The 20,066-nt window shown below is 46.0% G+C and overlaps 1 protein-coding gene across 1 annotated transcript in view; it reads right to left on the reverse strand.

Annotated features, from left to right (window-relative positions):
• LOC131264894 (uncharacterized) overlaps window positions 1-20,066 on the reverse strand; it is a 119,736-nt gene that overhangs the window by 19,196 nt on the left and 80,474 nt on the right. Inside the window, exon 5 of the mRNA XM_058267160.1 lies at window positions 759-943. Coding sequence (XP_058123143.1) covers window positions 759-943 — 185 coding nt within the window. The remainder of the gene's footprint in view (window positions 1-758; window positions 944-20,066) is intronic.

Consider the following 20,066-nt stretch of genomic DNA (forward strand, 5'->3'; position numbering starts at 1 on the left):
CAATCGTTTTTAGGTTAACATCTCTTTCAGCACATCAGGGAGTGAGCGCAATGTATGAATGGAGGATTTCTTCCAAAAGTTAGTTAACCAGAGTCAAACCTAATGCTCGACTGAAGTGTTCCTGGCGCAAGAACCTGCCCCAGATTCGCTTCCCAAGTTTGTGCGGGTGATAAATGAAAAAAGTTTCCTCCTAGAGACGTCTTTTTCTGCTGGAAAATTTGCATGTTAATGTTTTCGCAGGTTCGCACTGCCTGCTTTAGGAAAAGCCGTCCGTTCCGCCTTCGAGAGCTCGAACTTCCTTACGGTTCTTGCCATTTTTTTCCTTAGTCTCTATTAGTGAACAACTACCCCCGAGAGAACGCTAGTGGGAAAGAGTGTGCGGTGATTGTGAGGGGCGGAAAAAAAACCCCTGTACGACAGTGAAAGACAATCGAAACAAAGTTTCTGTGTTTTTATTTCCTCACCCGGACGAAAGTTGTGCATAGATTTCGTCCGTTAGCGAAACAAAAAAAAAACAAACAGCAGCTAAACAAGGGACAAAGTTTTTCGCCAGCAAGATCATTCGGCACAAAGTAGCTAAAGAAAATACCAACAGCTTCGTCCTCTCCCCTCCCGGGCTCCTCGCCAAACATTGTGCTCCGGTGACCCTAATGTGCCAAGAGCTTGCAGTCGGATGCTAGAAGCAAATGCATCGCCATGGAATAAGCGAATCGTTACCGAGTGGATAATAAAGCAGCGAACAAAGAGCACAAACTTACCTATCATTAATAAGGCAGCAGTAAGATGGGACGTTGGGGACCCGGCTAGGCCTGTCGCTCCGAGGGCGGCACCGCCCAACGCGCAGGCCACCCCTCCGAGGGCCACCACCGCTATCAGCGCCCTCAGTGGTGGTCCGGCGAACCAGTGGCCGCAGCATCCTTTCCGTGACCGTTCCGACGGTGAACTGAAAGAGAGGAAAATTGAAAAAAAGAGTTTATAAATATGTGAACGTTTGGTTGTATGGAAAAATAAATGTGTGAACAATTTCAAGAATTTTCCATGAAGAAATTGATAATTGATTGTAATGTGTAGTGATGACAACATTTTTTTTTTAAGATTTGAACCAGAGTGAACAATCATCACTATGATTCGAATCTTTAAGTCATTCTTTTTTTATTTAAAACGTGTAAAATGATTTATTAGTCGCCAAGGAGATTAGAATTCTTAACAGGGATTCAAATCTCAAAAGTGTGAATGAGTGAGTAAAATAGTCGCCACAGAGAGTTGAATCCCAATTTGTGGATTTGAATCTCAAATAGGGATTTGAATCCCAAATTGTATGTGTATTCATACAGAGTTCGTATATTAAGTCACAGTTTTGGAGTCGAATCTCGATTTGTATTTCGAATCCCAATTTGAGATTCGACTCTCTTCAAATCCTTGTTAAGGATTTAAATAAAAAAAGGAGTAACAAAACCTATCCGTTACGATTTCAATCAATCATTTATTAGTAAGATTCAACTCAATCATTCATTCTTACTCAGTACGCACATTACTAATGAATAGAGTTGTGTAAATCTGATATTGTTTCATGAATCTGAATGAATCTCTGCCTTATAAGGGATTCATGAATCTTTCGTCGAGAGATTCATGAATCCCTAAGACATACCAAGCGATGAAAAGTCACCAGCGAAACATGGGTTGAGGGACCCCTGTTTTTGGTCGCATTGTCCACGCCTATGAAACAAAGATTCATGACAGATCCATGAAAGATTCATAAAAGATTCATGGAGATTAATTAAGGTTTCGAAAGATTCGTTAAGCTTTGAAGATTCGAATCCGCAAAGATTCATGAATACATCTTAATGAATCATAGGCGAATGATTCATATGAATGAATCTCGCCAAAAGATTCATTAAGCACAACACTACTAATGAGAGTTCGTAATGTAATAATGTATGCTCATACACTGATTCCCATATAAGTTAATTAAACGTAAACCACCTTCGTTCCTTAATCTGAGTTCAACTTAGCAGCTTAAGACGCTCGTTTTGTTGTTGCAAACGATCCTCTTAAGGTTAATCTCTCGCCAATCGAGAGCATACAACAATGCGCTTACCAGCGCCTGATTGGATAAAACTGTTTGCGATTCCATCGTCCTTGCTATCCGGCGGAAGCGCACAAAGTGAAGAAGAGGACTTTATTGTGACAAACTGCTGAACCGGAAAACATTGTAACACACGGCGACGAGTGCAGTTCGTACTACACGTGTAGGCGCGTGGTAACAGATGGTGGCGGACAACTTTCCCAACCAACACACACACATGATATTGGAGGATAAATAATTGCACAGTAGCTATTGCGCTGGAGGATGGGGCGAAGGAAAGCATGAGTTTTTCCCCACGACAGTTTCTGACGGTAGTTGTGGGGGGGATGGCCGTCGCGTGAACGTGATTAAAATCCAACATCAATAATGGAACGCTTAATCGGAAACGTGCTGTGGATGTAGTTGGATTAATTAATTATTTCTGTTTCACAGCATTTTTCTCCTTCCCCCTTTCCCGTGCGAGCCAATGAATCTTCCGATGGACCGCTGCTACTGCTGACTGGCAATCAAGGCATCACTTTATGGGAATGGTTTTAATGTTTGCTATACTTGCTGCTACCCTCCCGGGGCAGTGTCGTGATTTCGTCCGCCAGTCCGATGACTGATGGCCCCAGTGGTCATAATTTAAACGGGCAAAAATGCGCCCACCCGCACAAGATGCATTTCGAATGCGCCAATGCGGTCCGGTTCGCGAAAGATTAATGCATTGTGTGTGTGTGTATGTGTGCATACGCTGGTCGGTGCATTTGCGTAAATCTCCGCCAGCATTTGTCCGCAGTCCAGCGCTGTGACCATCGGGAAAAGCTACCCGGTTTTAAAACCTATCACGCTTGATGTATCATTAGCATAAAACATGCTTTTTTGGAAAACCATTTTACCATACCATTCTGCGTGGAGGGGGGAAATTCTTGCACCATCTCATCGCGTGGAAACCGGTCTCGTTGTTCGTTCGATCGAAAAACGTTATCTCTTGCTCTTGCGTGGAAAGCGGTAACACTACCGGAACAACTTGTGAATTTCGGATTTTACGATTATTCTGCTTGTTTTTCCGATTGAATTTTCCTACGCCGCAAAAAGTTACTTGCGCTCGGCAGTGGATGGCAAGCGCTCCAACATGGACGGCGACACGTGGAGAATCTGGAGGGTAAACCAAAAAGCCAAAAACACATTTCAACCCCCCTCTCGGTACTATCGTCTTTTTCGAAGGGAACCATTTTCTCATCTAAACATGCGCTCTCCGTGGTTGTGGTTTGTGTGTGTGTGTGTTTGGTGAACGAGAAATGTTGGAATATTGTTGCAGGACCTTCGTGCCGAGGTTTGAGAAAAATGCAGTGGTGAAAAGCGACTCTGGCAGGAGCAACAGAAAATAAAGGAAATGTTACTACGGAATGGAAATCATCGTTCGCAAAAGGTGGCAAATTCACGATAAGGAAACCTCATCCACAAAAAAAGGAAACCCTTCCGGAAAAATCGCACCTCTCGTGCGCGAAGAAGCATATCCTTTTCCGTACCTCCGAGCGAAAACAATTCGCTCGCTCGTAATGATGTGCAATATGTGGCAGGTGAATTTTCTTCCGACCATAAACCCGACAATGCATTGCTTATGCGTGAACCTGTCCTCGGGTTTGGTTCGTTGCTACATCTTTGTTGCTTACACCGTCGTACGGTTGCATGTTTGGCAGCATCGTAAAGGAACTATGATTTTTATGACACTATTTACACTGTCTTGAATGGCCACTTCCATAAGTCCGGCGGATTTTCTCTTTTGCTGCCGAAGATCCCTTTTCGGCAAGCTATCGTTTCGGGCGTATCTGGGAGCACGTAATTTTTAGACACCCCAACTAAGACGATAATGTTCAAAATTTTACGACGGTCCAAACCCTGCGTCACATTCACATACGAAGGCGAAGGAAATGAATGTCACCAGCATTACGCCGCCGGGCCGTGAAAATGACATCGGTCAAGATACGTTTGGGACATCCTGGCCGTTTCCTCGATCTTTTCGCCCACGGGCAACGGCCCCTTGCTTGGTTCGGTGTTATGTAACCCTCAAGACTGTCTCACATCTGACGAGGACAACCACCACTACACCACAAACCCTACCCCCCGAATGACACACACAGCCTACGATTACGTCGGATGATAGATAGATAACGGAGCGGAAATTTGGCGCTTTCTTCCTGCGGCCAAGGAAAACTTTTCCCGGGACCCATTACGGTCAACAATTGGGGGAGGGGTGGGGACATGGATGGCCGGAACCTTCCGTGAGAGGTTTTATGGGTTAACTTTGCGACCGGATGTCCATTCGCCAAATGGACCCAAGTTTTGTTTGGGTTCTAGTTTTCGTTTAGTTCATCAGTCGTAAATGCCTTTCTTTTGCGTGTCGGGGGAATACGGTGCAAGAGGGTCCGTTCCTAAGCCTTTCCAAATAGTTTTCCACTTCAATGTGGAAACTAGTTACCTAAACTGTAGGACAAATCAATCTCCACTGCGAACAAAGGATATTGTTATGTAAATGTTGTAACAGGGTGCTTCATTATCATTTCAGAAATATTTTCCCGTTTTAAAACATTCAAAATTAATAAATGGATAATAAATTAATTAATGGATACATGGATGTTAAAGAAATATTAAAATATATGTCACCTCAAATAATATTTTTTCATCAGACTTAAATTCTTTTATAAGTACACAAATTCTCTTACACGGTAATCAGATTACAGTAAAGCCCAGAATATTGAATAACTGCATTTGATTGTTTCATCTGTATTTTGCTACTCAACTGCAATAGTTTATTTATCATGACAATTATTTTTCAGATTCTTGGAAAGCACTAGGTTATGGAATTTCCGAACTCAACTAACGATTCACGGCTTTTTGTGAATCAAAAAACAATTTGTCAATAAACAAACAAGCGAATGAATCAGCAAAATAATCAAAATTGATATCAGTTTTACAGAAAATTCATTCAGTTCAGATTAATTCATCCAATCAGTTAAAATTGTGCGATATTAAATGGAGGAATATCAATGTTTTCACTCCACTGATTTTATTCTGGGGAACATTATATTTCTATCCTATTGAAATATACATTTTCAAAGGCTTCAATTTATGAATGTTGATGAAAATTTAATTATTGATTTTAATTACTAGATTAAACCGTCTTGAGAGACGGCAAACAGATTGCACGAAGCACAAGCAAACAAACGCCCTTTCGCACCAACTGGTGTTGACGTTATTCTCCAATTGATACTGGAATTAGCAGCACATCGAGACGCCCCCTCGTTGCGTGGGAGCACTGCTCGTCAACCCGGGGACTGGGTTTGCCAACTGGCGTCGTTGGATAAACCACAAGCAGCGCTCGGGTTAGCTGGTGATGTTGGATCCGCAAAGCCACAACTATTTGCACACTCGACGCTAAACCACAGCCGACGCCGCACTTGCATGCGATCGCGCGTCGTTCGTCCAAGGTAAGCACCGCACTGATACTCGAGAGTCCACATTCCCGCGTCGGTTTGTTTGTCTTCAAACGTCGCGTAACTGGCACGCTGGCACTTGGGTGAAGTCTGCCTACCCTAGAGCCACCTTAGCTCCCCACCACCACCCACGGCGGAGCGGGGACGGAACAGCATCATATATCATGTTTGGTCGGAGTCGTCACCGCCGCCGACCAAACAACGTGGCCGAGTCCGCCCAAGGAAATGCAATCCGTGCCATGTGCGGTCTACCGGAGACGCTCCACTTTGGATGCAATTTATTTCCCTTCCCTCTCCGCCCTCCGATGGGGGATGGAAAAGAGGTTGACATTATGGATTCAACCAGCCAATCGATGGAAAATGTCAACAATATTATTGTTGCGCGCTAATTAATATTGATTACCAACCCCCGGTGCGACAGCAAGCCCTCCTCCTGGGTGTCTTGGGGGAAACCGCACCGGAGGAAGCGGTCGGCTCTCGGTGGTGGGGACCATCGATGCTAATCTGCGCTCAATGTTCAAGTCGGTGATTACAGAATTAACTTTGACACACATCGAGCTAATCGAGGAACTCGGAAGAAAGCGAGCACCGATCGGGGTGGACACGACACGTCCGGGTGTCCAACAATGTTGTTTAGCAGCAGCGCTGGGTTAATAATCGTGGCAATAAATTTGCATAACTCAAAGGTAATTTACGAGTTTGGCTGTTGAGAGGGAGTAGCCAAGGCCGAGGTTTGTTAAAGTCACTCTTAGCAGAAGCTGAAAACCCGCTGGGGTTTTTGTGGAAACGTTCCAAATCTGTGAAACATTAAATTTAATAAAGACAACTGCCATTCCCAGAAACAAACAGCACAGCAGCTAACAGCATTATCCTTAAGCCGTTCGGACGGTTGTTTTACGAACGAAAACAAAACAATGTAACTCAACTGGTCGGAGGAAACCAACAGCCAAAAATAAAAAAGATCACTCGTCCGTCAAAGTCAGAAAATTTGCCACCGACGGACTTTCTTGACGTTCTAATTAAAAAGTATTTTGCATTAATTACAACTATAATTATTTGCTCGGATGCTACTCACTGCAGCTACCGACCGTTGTCAATGGCACGACGTTTCCACCATTTCCACTCTTTCCAACGGGATGCAATTTTCCCGAACCGACCCTCGCTCCAGTCCTTGGGGAACTGGCAGCACATTAAATGGTGTTGTTTAAAGTTATTGCCTCAAAGGGGGTGAAATTATTATTTTCGGCACGGTGTCACCCGTGGTATCGCATCGGGTGCGACAAACTGAGGGTCCACTGGCGGGGTGGTGGGTGGTCGGAAAATGCACCCGTGCAAAGATGTGGCGAAATTTACGATGCAAATTGAAAATCGTTTCATAACAAGTGGGATCATAATTAGAGGAAATGTTGCTCAATATATACGTGTGTGTGTGACGCACACAACAGCTCTTTCATCCCTGGTGGTTGCTCTTTCTCTTTTGCCCTCCCCCCTCCCCACCCCCTTTTTAAGTTCCCCTCCCCAAAACAGTGTACGCGAAAGGGGTCGCTTCATTTCGCTACAGACGTAATCCGCAAGTGATATTCAATTAAATTATTCACACCTTCGTGACAGCTGGTGTGGGAGATTGGTGCAGGCTCAGGGAAAATTCTGCCTGACAGGAAGGAGCGCAGGTGTGTGGTGTACGGTGGTTGTGCGGAAGCTGAGTGAAACGTTGTGCACAGATTGATGTTTATGGCTGGCAGCGCCATTGCCAAAGTGATGCGGCGTTAAAGGTTACCATACGATTTATTTTCCACCCGACTCATATACGGCATTAACCTTTACGCAATCATTTGACGCCAATATTGCAGTTGGAAATCCCTCGTAAATTATGAAAATGGACATAAAACATACGTTTAAGCTTCAATAATGGAAAACCAATGCTATCGTAACGGTTTTACCCAGCATTCTTCCGGAAGAGTTAACTACAAGTATCATATTTTTAATTTACAAACTACCTACCATGTAGCCTCATTTATGGCCCCTGGAATGGACATTCCAATAGCTTCCCATTGCATTCCACATAAAACACACAAAATAGTGCAAATCGCGTATTGAAAATATCCTCGCAACCAAATTTTCCGTGCGCAAATAAACACGAACCGTCGAGAAACAAAACGGGTGACACATTTTTTCCAGCTTTTGGTAACCCACTGTCAACATTTTCCCATTTGGCAGAGGCCTCACACCCTCAATGGGAACCGTTGTATCGACGGTTTTGCCGCTGTTCGGTAAAATGAACACGTTTGACCTGAATGTTGGCATGTTGTATCTGGACGGTCCCGGGCCGTCATGCCGATATTTACTTCTTCTGCCACGCGTCCAGGTTTGCGAAGTACGTTTTCCTTTTGGTCAAATTCAAATTCGGCCCGCTTTTCGCCAACGCACGTACGCGTTCAAATTCACGCGTGACCAACTCCGTACACCCTCTCCTCGTTGGCTAAACCTTTGCGGGCCATGCTTGGTCAGCGAAAGTGTTGCGCGGGATCTAATTTAATGCTTCGATAAAATCACCTACAAACCAATTACGTACGGGCCGCGTCGGGAAGGTACGGATTCTGCAAACCGGGTTTGCATGTTCTCGTTCCGGCGGGTCAGCGTTTTCCTGCCCGTGTCGGTCGGATGTAAAACAGCTCAATTCCGAGGTGACGGTGTCCAATCGACCCCGATGCCTGGCCGAAGGTCCCCGGTTCATTGAACATCATTTGCGTTTGCTGCTGCTCAAATATGGACTGGGAGCAACGTTCCTGCTGAAACGAGCCCCGAAGCCTGGCGACAGTTGGTTGCAATTTTCAACCGACAGATGCCGACTGGAACCAATTTTTCAACATCTTCTTGCGTGCGTTCAGATGCGACGTAACCATTTTTGGACGCAGATGCGTTCGAATGGGTTTTTGGTGATTGATTCAAACGTTTGAGCACTCACGACTTGACTAAAGGAGTTGGATGCTTACATGTCTGCTTCAACTTTCAGTTAGAGTTGCTTTGCATACAAATTGCTACCCTGATTACATGTGCAATAATCTAAATTATATATGACAAATTAAATTAAACTCGGCTCGGTTAAAGATTGTTTGAACGACATCCAACTGTTGAAAATATTTGGTTTTTACTACAAATTCTTTATGTGCCATGCTATGTAAAAATTAAAGACTTCAAAGCACTATCGGATAACTTACAGCTTAGTGGGATTGATGAAAACATATGATATCAAATCTAGCCTAAGTTTGCACAATTGTGCTTCGATTTGTGCATACCAAAACTAAACAACATTTGCTAATATTACCAACAATTAACAAAGAGTTTTTTTTATTAATATTTCATAACAAAGAGTATTTATTATTGAAAAGAAACGATATGTTCGAAATCAACTCACCATGCTCTGTGAAAAGGCATGCTGCTGTGACCGTTTATACTTGCGAGTTCAGATTACACTTGATATGTCATTCCTGAATCTAAACAAACAAACCAATATAACATGTTATATATAAACTCGCAATTAATTGAAAAAGTATACAGTTTCCAGGCGAGAGATGTAGTTAAAAACCTATTCTCATGTTTAAGAAACATGTGTGCACAGTTGGACTAAAAATGGTTCAGCCGTTTAGAAGGACTTTAAAGACTAACACCGTGACACAAGAATTTAATATATATAGAAGTACAAAGTATAAAAATAACATAACCATTTCCCCTCAAGCTATACGTAATTAAAACCTAAGTCCGGGATCTCCTGAGAATCATTAAGATGACTGGTTTGATTGGTTTATTGGAAAAGCTATCAGGTTTTCATTCAAAATTGACAATAGTCTTACAATTTACTTGCATTTATACCTATTGAACCTTGTCACGAGCAACAATAATCTGCATACTACACTTCAAAGAAATTCATCGAAGCCCATTCCTATCCTCCCCAAGCTCGAAACGTAGCCGCTTCCCGTTCGAAACCGTAAACAATTTCATTTGGAAAATCAATTTATCATATGCACAACAGTCTGTGGACTACCGAGAGGGTATTCATAAATGTCAAGCCGGCCACCAAATGGTTCCATTGTGGAACGGTTCTCCCTCCAGCACCAACACGCTAGAAGGTGTGTAACTTCCCGAGAACCATTGCATAAATAGAATCTTAAACCCTAGGCGGGGATTTCTTGGAGAAACTCAGCGCCAAGGGCCTCCGTCGAGAAGGGAAAACTCGTATTTATCAAAATCGTAAACAGAAGACCATCCTCTGCAACCTCCCGTCCTTTCCTTTCCTTTCAAAAACCCGAAGCAAATAACTGCCGGTCTAGTGTCACAGGGAAATAAATAGATATATGGCACAGGGTGAGTTGGTGCTATTACGGCGGCATCGTCCTTGCAGCCGAAGCAAAGTAAACCTGAATCGAGAACGAAACCTTTTCCCCTAAATCTTCCCAACGCATCCAGGTCGGAGAAGGTGCTTCCATAGTTTGGATCAAACTTCGACGACAATATCGTCCAAAGGAGTTGCTGGTCGGTGACCTGTTTTCTGCCCGCCCCACGGCGGAGCAGAAGATGGGCAGACAATGGCAACATAAATTCCTTGTTTTATATTTCGTATGAATTATTGTTGTAAATTAAGTAATTTTATGTGAACGTGTTCATTCGTCGGAGGGACGAATGTGGGATCTCAACAAGAATGGAGGAAAAAGGCGGTAGCATGAATTTTGAATGTCCCCTTTCCGTCGACGACGATGTCGTCCCGATGGAAGCGGCGATTGCGGCAGCTAGCAGCCGGCCGAATCCCTCGGAGTAATATTCGAAAGCGTCGGTGGTTGTTAAGATAATACAGATTTCTCGTTTGCCAGACACTTTGCCGTGTCCTCCCCATCCCTCTCGCGCCGGACGGCCAGATGCCAGCGCGTCGATAACCACGGGCGACAATGGCGTCGACAAAATGGGCCCGGGGCGGGGGCGGTACTGCAGGTGTGCGGATGGCGGTCGGTGCGAGGGACACTAAAGGACACGATTTGTGGTAAACCTTGAATGTTCCTTTCCTCCGGCTTTCGACGAGCTCCCTCTCTCTCTCTCGTGCAAGGAATGTATTTTCCTCTTGCTGCCTTTTTTGCTGCTCCAGTACGACGAACCGGGAAGCGGGCGAATTTCCGACGAGGAAAATGTCTACCGATTGTGGCGCACCGAGCACTCTCACATACCCTCCGCCCCGCCCAAGGGAATTCCAGCGTTCGAATGAAGATGGGCGCAAAATGTGCGCTGCCGAAACTTTTCGGAAAACGATTCCGGAAACGATTGACGCGCCGAGGAATCCGGCGGCGGGGTCGACGGGGACGGAAGGAGGTAGAAAGATGCTTCAGTAACGGGCATCATTTTATCCTCTCATTGGCACCGAAATCACGTTCCGTTACGATCGGGCGGCGCTATGTTTCGCCACTTCCCTGCCCATCCTCGCCAACCATTCGCTTCCCGGGGAAAATTCAAGGGAAACCGATTGTTGCGTTGAGACGCCAGCTTCCTTCTTCGGGAGGGGGGAGGGGAAACACCAATTTCTACAGTGGGTACTCCAAGCCGGGTGCCTGGGTTTTCTCTCGTTTCAGCTCGTTCTTGTCCGCTCTACGGCGTTTCTTTAACCTTCCCAGCCAGCGTTACGTATGTGCGGTTTGCTAATAGGCAAAGTTTTACTTCCCCGGACAGCTAAATAATCGATAAGTGTTCGTGAAAAAAGCACCAAAACGATGCTGCAACAGGAAAACTAATTAGAAAATTGGATACTCCAGCTCGGAGGGAGCGCGGTGTGAAGTTATGGGACGTTCGTGTTGCTATTTTTCTGGAACGCGGGCTCGTCGCTGGTGGGAGGAATAATTTGAGTTACGCCAACGTGGAAAGTTAAAAGTGGCTTCTAAAACGATTAAGACGAGTGGGGAAACATACACGACGCGATCTACGCTGAAGAGTTTGAAGTGTATTATTTTTACATACTTTTAAAGTAACTTTCGAATCAAAACCATGCACAATTTAACTGTTCAACGAGAATGAATAGTGAACATTAATTTCACAAATGAATGCATCTTGCTTTCTGTTACGCAATATGAAAAAAAAACAATCTCAAAAGGAAAATTGGTTAGCTTGGGAAAACAACTTCAATGGAAAAATGTAGGGGGAAGGCAGGCCTAGGTAACAACGAGGTAAAATAAAAAACGACAGATCGAAAAGACTCAAGCTGGCTCAAAAGTTGCTAACAACTTCATTCAACATAATTTGCACAAATTAAGACGGTACGGAAGTAAGTGTTATGAAGTGTGTCGGTACAGTTCGTTTGGAAGTTCTGGTTTTTCCCCCATTCGTCCTTTTACGTTTTTTTTTTTTCGTTTTGCTCACTCACTCACATTTAAGCGCCACGTCATTCCGTGTCTTTGGCATGGCGTTTTCACTGCTTGTTTTTTCATCCAGCCGCACACCGCGTGCGCTGTCGGTTTCACTTTCCGGCTCTTCGGGCAGCACTTTTCCCCCATTTCCCGTTCCTCCCCGCGTTAAAATAAGCGTCCCTTGACTTCACGGCAAACCGGAGGGTAGAAAAAGCGCCACCCCAGCATCGGTTGGTGGCCTGAGAAAAGTTATGCGCTTATCTGGGACTAGAAATTTACACCGCCCAGCCCAGCCCAACCCCACACCCGAGTCGACCACCTTCGCGAGCCGCTGCCGTTGACAGGGCCGTCAACTGTGAAGGCTGCCAGAGCTGTGGGGCGTTGAATAACGAATCATAATTGGTCGCAATGGCAGTGCGCGACTGCGAATGAATTGTGAATGTAACGCCACCCTGCGCCAGGCGGTACGCGGTAGCAGCATGGAGCCTCGATACAACCACGCGATCGTGGCCATATCTTTCCTCGTCAGCTTGACGCGGATGCTCGTCTCGAATAGGAGAGCTGGGAAAAATGAACGAAGAAAAACGAACCGAATCGTCCCGGCATTGGAGTAATGAGTCCATGGAGAGCGAATTAAAATTTGACGCAATGTTACACGAGCCACAGCACAAATTGTCTCCGACGGGAATTGACAGTTTCGATACGGTTTTCCAGCAAGGACAGCACATTTTTAAGTTTACAGTTCCTGTGACGCAAATTCCGGGCGGAACTGGAATACCGTCGCCCGGAAGGTGAGCGCACCGAGCGGCACTGAAATAAGTCATAACTTTTGGGCACTAAAGTGCTGCTCAGAAGGTGAACAGCCGGAGGCAAAAGCAAGCTCTAATGCTCATCATTATCATAACCATCGTTCGACACCATTAGCACGCGGGGAGATTTTTCCGTAAATGTCCTTCGGTGGCGATCCTACCAGACCGACCCGACCCCGGTGGCCAACTAATCTGCATACGATTTCAATAAAAGTTTATGTGAAGCTCGCGCTCCTCTGCTGCTCCTGCGTGCTCCCTGGATGATTATCTCCATCGTTTAGTTTATTAAATAAAATCTGGACAGTCTCCCCTCACCGTGGATCAGTTCGTCTGGAGCGTTCGTCATACGCCAATCCACACGTCTGGCGAGCGCTGCTGTGATGATGACGACGGTGATGGTGCTGATGTTGATGCTTTCGATGGTTTATGCCAAACACCGGCAGGACATCACGGTGGCCCTAAGTGGTACAGGCGAGAGAAGGGAAAAAAACCACCCCAGTACGGTGGTTTCCCTCCCCGAAGCCCGGGGATTTAGAACCGTTTTCCCATCTCCCAAAACGACCACATCAAACGGAACATTAACCCGACCAGCGGTGCTGAGGTTAGTTTAAAACTAATTTTCACCAACCTCAAATAGCTGCCCACTGTCCCAGTCTGTCTTTCCCCTTCGTGGTGTTTCTCTTGCTCGCTCGAGAAACACAAATCCGAGCTAAAATGAACTGAATGCTCCAGAGTAAACAACCCCCCCCCCCCGGACGACGGCATCGATTTGCACCTAGTTTATTTGACCTTTAGAACCGGCGGGTGACTCTCCGGGAAGGTTGTGGAAAGAGCTAATGCCTCAGACTTTAGCTTTAACACGATTTGCGTCCACTGGCGGTAGTATTTTGTGGCAGTTTAGATATTATCGACAGACTCGACCGACGTGGTGGTATGATTCTATAATGCAGTTTGAATCATAGAACTAGACGTTCGTTCGAAGCTCGAGGCTTCGTGAATTATGCAACAAACTGTAGAACAACCGATTACGTAAGATTTAGTACCGAGCAAGAACAAGTGAATTATTTAAAAAAAGTAGTTCTATTGTAAGTGCCAATGACTGCAAATTGAAACATAAAGTACAAATTTAATTATATTAATTGAGTTGATTAATTTCTTGATATTAAGTTTGTTGATTGTTTTAATATCAGTACTGAACCTTATGAATATTTCACCTACGATTCATTCAGAAGGCTTCATGAATCTTTTGGGATTTTAATATTCAAACATTGGTGATTAATTTTTCGAAACCTTAATGAATCTTCATAAATCTTTCATGGATCTTTCACGAATCTCCATGATTCTTCTATCGGCCACTCTACCCAGTGTTTGCTCAATACTTTTCATCAATTAACGAATAATGAATCTGAATTACACAACTCTAGACAAAATGAATTTAGCGCTATAGTTTTTATAGTACATTTATGGTAACTTAGTTTCTATTCAATTTTAGTATTCTAAACATTGCCTAATCGAAACAGTGGATTAGATACCCTGTCGTTACATTTCGGTTCAAGTAATCGTTTACAGAGATGGAAATATTCAAACGGTGTGACTAAAGCCATATTCAAAACGTCTCGTTTTGGTGTTCAGCTTCAATTCAAAATGACAAATTGCGGCGCATCGGAAACACTCCACTCACCTCCTAGGGAAGGCCAAAGATTTTAAAAAGCATACTTAATGTAGAACATGAAGCAAAACACCAAGTGCCATAAATCAATCGAGGCTTTGCATTGACGGTGGGTAAAGGGAGGAAAATGTTGCCTCGAAATCATGTGCTCAAGCGATGACACAGAAACAAAACCCATCACACAAGCCACGACGGAATCTCTCGAACGGAACTGACAACCTCCTCGACAGCCCGACTCCGAGCTGAAGGCAGCAGGAACGGATGTAACTTATGGCACCGGTCGCAACGGTTGACCTTAGCGCGTCTTAGGCGGAACCGCGCGCGGAGGCTTCTCCACACTCCGATGCCCACCATTGTTGCGCGCTCGCTTCGAATGAGTCAAATGGGAAGCCAGCCGAGCGGACCGGGCATCCCCGGGGAGGAGGGGTTGCGGACTCCGGAAAGCTTCTATGAGTCAATATTTACTGGCGGCTCAAAGTGAAGTGCTTTTAATATACAATTTAGCTGCCCTCCAAGCCTTTGGCGACCCGCAGTCAACTTGTCTGTCATGTTGCCGGGCCGTTACCGTTGGACCTTGGTCGTGGATTAGCTAACGTCCTACGGCAAACCGTCTAATTATAGTGATCGGTGCCGGCGCCCGCGTCCTTCGGGGTCGCGATTTAACGCAGCTTCCAATTCCGGCCACCAGAATTAATTCGTTTCGGCAATCGATTCGCTCGACGGCGCAAGTGGATTAGGATTATGAAGATGGGAAGCAAAAGATACATAAGGATGATAGTGCAATTGATGTGTGTGTGTGTGTGTGAATGTTTGTGAAACCGTGAAACGATGAGCGAAAACATGTCGGTTTCACAGCTCAAAAGCAAGCAGTAAAAATTAAAACTGAATAAATTAAATGTGTTCATACATTTGTTTAGTTTTTAGTCCTTCTCCACCATTTCAACAACAGTTGTTCGACAACATGCATTTTTCTTTCATCATAAACGGAAAAGCACTCCGATTCAGGAACGTTTATGCGCGTTTTATATCGCTCGGACAACTCCCTAACATAAACATAAACATATTGGGGAGAAAAACAGTAATCCCACACAGTACGTCAACAGAAAACAGGAATAACCCACTAACAGATGAATTGGCAAATGCTTCGAAAAAACTTGCGCTTGTCGATCCGTGTCGATACACTTTCATATTTATCGAACTGCGAAACCAACGTCAATATAAAATAATAATCTGCACAGGACATCTGCGAGAAACTCGGCCGCTTTTCCGGGCTCTCCCGGAAGCGCGGGGTGCAAAAGCCCCATCGGAGGCGGAGGTTTTGTTTAAATTTAACAACATCAAAAGGATCGATTTTTGGGTGGCCCTCGTGTTGGTTGCGGGAAAAAGATTGCACACAGTTAGTTGTGTGCGTCCGAGAGACGGCAGAGTTTGGGGGTTTCGAAAGCAAAGCTAAACTGCGTTCGACAAACAGTCGAGGGGCTCCGGTAGATCAATCACACACGGAGATCTAATTAATTTGCGCTCTCGTCCGTTTTATGCGTGCTAAATAAATTCATTTTAACTGTTTGGTTAGGATTTGAAGGGTAGTTTGGAAGGCAATAGTGAAAAAAAAAACGTTGGAACATTGCAAATATTACTATTGACAGAAGGTCGCCCCTCATTTGGATCGATCGATTTCTATCGTTTGCCGAACGTAAATTAAATGCTTAAGAAAATAAAAAAACTTCTACATTTGAATTGTACCGGTGATTGTAAAGCCACTGCGACGCATATTATCAGTATGTAAATCCACCTGTCCACCCTTCATCCGCCGTGAGGAAGTAAGGCCAGAGAGGGGTAGATTGAGCAATTACGCGAGTCGTTTAATTTGGTCGTTCCGGATTATCGGTCCCCGATGCCAATCCGATTAAACCCAGCTATACATTCCAATGCCGGAAGGGGGGTGAATTCCCACGGCCACCCTCCTCCTTATGCAGCACCCACCATCGGATTCATTATTGAGCGAACGTGAAAACCTCACCCTCGACACTCGCTAATGAATCCCGGGCACAATATATTTGACAATGGCGTGAAATTGCGCGTCGGCCTAACCCTCCCGATTCTCCGGGATGTCATTTGCCGTTCGAGTTCGGAGGACACGTGGTTCGGAAGGGCAACGGGGTCTGGGCGGAGGGCCACGCGAGCGCAATGTTATGTAATGCTATGTCCGTGTTTCAAGTTCGCTAAACAAAGCCTGGCCAAGTCACAACAGCCGAGCCTGCTCACGACGTGATGCGAGACGTGAGACCCCGCGCGGATGGCGACAAAAGCGAACCGATCGCGCATTAGCACGTGTGTAAACCCTGCCTCGGGCCGTCGCGTGTCAACAGCGACGGCGAACCTTGAAAACCTTCATCGGACACTCCGACAATCGGGGAGGGTCTTGCTCTTTATCGAGCTGCAAGACTGACGGCTTACCGGCTGCGCAGTTCCCTACGCTGCGATTGCGCGCCGTCACTTTGTGTGGACGCACCATCTCTGGTCAACGCAATCGGTCGATGGCGGCCTTCACCTCGGCCGAAGGCAACCCACACGACCACGGTGCACAATTATGGTCAGCATAAATGTATGTCATTGTTAGGTACCTGATGATGGACGCGTTGCTCCAGCTGGGACCATCGAAGTCGGAGTCGCAGTGCGCCAAATTTGGAAACCGTAATGCCCGCGCTGGAATGGGCCAACCGATGCGCAGCCATTGCCGTGCGTCGCTTCGGTGACATACTAATGAGCTTCTGATGCCAGCAGATGTCCAAGCAGTTGTCGACTGCACGAGGACAACTCGAGGGGATCCAACTTCTCCATACTCAAACCGAATCCCAACCAATGCACATTCCACTCTAGCCAATTCAGATCCTCCATTGGACGTATCCTTTGAAGAGATACTGAAAAAGTTGAGCCCTCAGAACAACGATCCGTTTTTGCCCGAGTCCACGTCCACAACGTCTATCGAGCTCATTTACCATTCGCGTAACATCGATACACCATCGGCAGGCGCCTAATTGACTCATTTCGGTCCGCCCCGTGCCTGGGTACCGGTATCTCCGGTCGCTTCGAGATTCCAAATTGGCCCCCAATTCCCCCCACCCGCTCGTTCCATCGACCGGAAATGAGATGTAAAAGATGGCCCAACCGGATAAGGGTGTGTACTGGCCCCGTCTTCGGGCGTCCTTCAAGTTCGGGCCTGGTTGGTTCGGAAACAAATCTGAAACTGAACCACGTCGCTGCGAGGGAGAGAATCTTCGGGACGTTTGAGGAGAATCGGCGATGCGATCCCGAGATGATATCGGACGAGCCGAGTGAGCCGGCTGAGACAGGGCTTATTGATTTTATTTCACAAGGGGCTTTCGACTCCGGCAACGGGTATTATTTACGTGACTGATTTTTCGAATATCTGTCCATCACCGTCGGTTGTCGGTGTCCTTCGCAAGGTGGTTTGCGTCGGAATTGGACGCCAGGACGATCCACTTTCCCCCGCCCCGACCGGGTTCGGATTTCTTCGCAAAACTGTCGAACCGATAGGAATAGATGTATACTGATGAGATTCTAACGAGACACGCTTCATTTCGGTACACGTTCCGTTCGCCTAGCGTCCAAACGGGACCACCATGACCGGGAAGGCTTGGAAGAAACTCACCCCCAAGTCCTCCCCGCAACCGAAGGCATTGGTGTCGAAAATTGAACTATTCAATTTCTTGCCATTCCCGTGTGTCTTCGAGCGGCTCGCAGTAAAAGGGATCTCTTTTGCTCTCGATCGATCGTGCGTCCCTTGGTCCTGCCTATCAGGAGGAGGGGGTGGGGTTGAGAACGGACGCCAAAGGATTCCGATACATGACACAAATCATGCACATTGAATGAATAATTTAAACGATGAAACGGATCCAGGGCCTTGGAGAGCATTCGAAGAAGCAACGACCACCGACGCACGAACGAACGGAGCGAATTCTTGTGACAGTCCGGACGCACGTTTGGGGCGAATTATGCGGGACGATACGGTGTTATGAAATATTCAAACATGCCAGATTCTTATGCGTATTGATTTGGGAGATCAAAAGAAAAAGGCGTGATCGACCTTGGAAGTACTGGAGAAGAAAATAAATCAACCCAACTCCGGACGCTTACAAGTTCAAAGAGTTTAAAACTGTGGAATCAAGTTCAGCATGACCTTCGATCTGTACGTTTCCCTTTCGAACGGAACGTAGCTACTCTAAGTAAACAACATTAACCGATTCAACATTTCATACCCAAAACGATGGGGCAGGTTTGACGAACTCCATTTGACGATACTTCCGTTAATAAACTACCACGTTCAGGACATCGGAGGATGCATACCTTCGACCGGATGTTTACGTTTCAGCGTTTCCCATTTTTTACCGATGCTGCATCAAACTGTCATCACAGGAATAGTCAAACGATGGGGGAGGCTATTGGAGCAACTCTAGCCCGGTTCTGCTTTTTTCAACGCACGGAATCAAAACGAACGATAAAATAAATATTAACAGTTCATCTTTCATTCGCTTCCGTTTTCCTCGATTTCCTCAAGAAGGGAGAACATTAGGGATCAGCGTTATGTGACCGATTTCCGTACGTGTGTTGGGCTTCCCTATCCGCTTCCGTCGACTTCCAATTGCCCTTTCGACATTCTGTTCTCGTTTCCCGCAAACACCATCAGCAGTCAACGAGGTTATGCTCGAGCACAGGCACGAACCATAACCCGCTGGAGAAAGGGTATTCCAATCGGATTTGAATTCGAAATCCAAACACCTTCCGGGTTTGCCGGGTACGGTTCAGGCCTGCGACCCAGTTTACATAAACAGCGAGCGAATTAGGTTCCAACCTGATCCAATTGATTCCGCTGGTGTTATTGTTTGTGCGGAAAGTTTTTATTTTTCCTGGAAAATACTTCAATTCGATTGAGCCATCCCAGCGAAGGTAACCGCTCAATGCGATACAATTTAAATTGCTAATTTCTAACCACCCTTCTCCCCCGATGCCAAGACGTTTTTCCACAATTCCTCTGGTCCAAGGGTCAACGGAGCAGCTGAAACAAAGCTACTGGAAAAAGCTTGCAGCACATCGCTTTGAAAGGCGCCGGGAGCGGATGAAGTCGTCTTCGGTCGAAGAATAACAGAAGACGTGAAGCCGAAAGCATCACCAGAAAGAATCTAACGACAGGGTGACAGGGCGGAAGAAGAGCGGGTCGGGACAGGGAAAGGTAATCAAATTGTACGACAAGCTTTCGCTTGTTTTCCCATTTCGGGAAATCAACATTGGCCACCTCGTGTTCGGAGCGCTTCGCTTTCCCCCGTCCTCGTTCTTCTTCGCCAACCGTTCCGGGTGAAAGTGAACGTCGAGCCAACCCGGCCCGGGGAGGTAGAATATGAAATAAGTCTCCGGGCCCGGGGCGGCCGGAACGCCGATGTTAAGCGTATGCAAATTTATTCATCCATCTTTCTTTCTGCGCCTCAAGAAATGGTCCGCCGGTTTTTCGTCGCCCGCCTCGACTTACTTGCCACCTCGTTCCCGGGCGGAGTCCGAAAGGCCTACTAAAGTTTGGCTCGGGACGCAGCGCACGGTGGACAATATTTTCTTTGTTGGGACGTCCGGTGA

The sequence above is a fragment of the Anopheles coustani genome, chromosome 2, assembly GCF_943734705.1.
Source record: "Anopheles coustani chromosome 2, idAnoCousDA_361_x.2, whole genome shotgun sequence".
NCBI classification, from domain to species: domain Eukaryota; kingdom Metazoa; phylum Arthropoda; class Insecta; order Diptera; family Culicidae; genus Anopheles; species Anopheles coustani.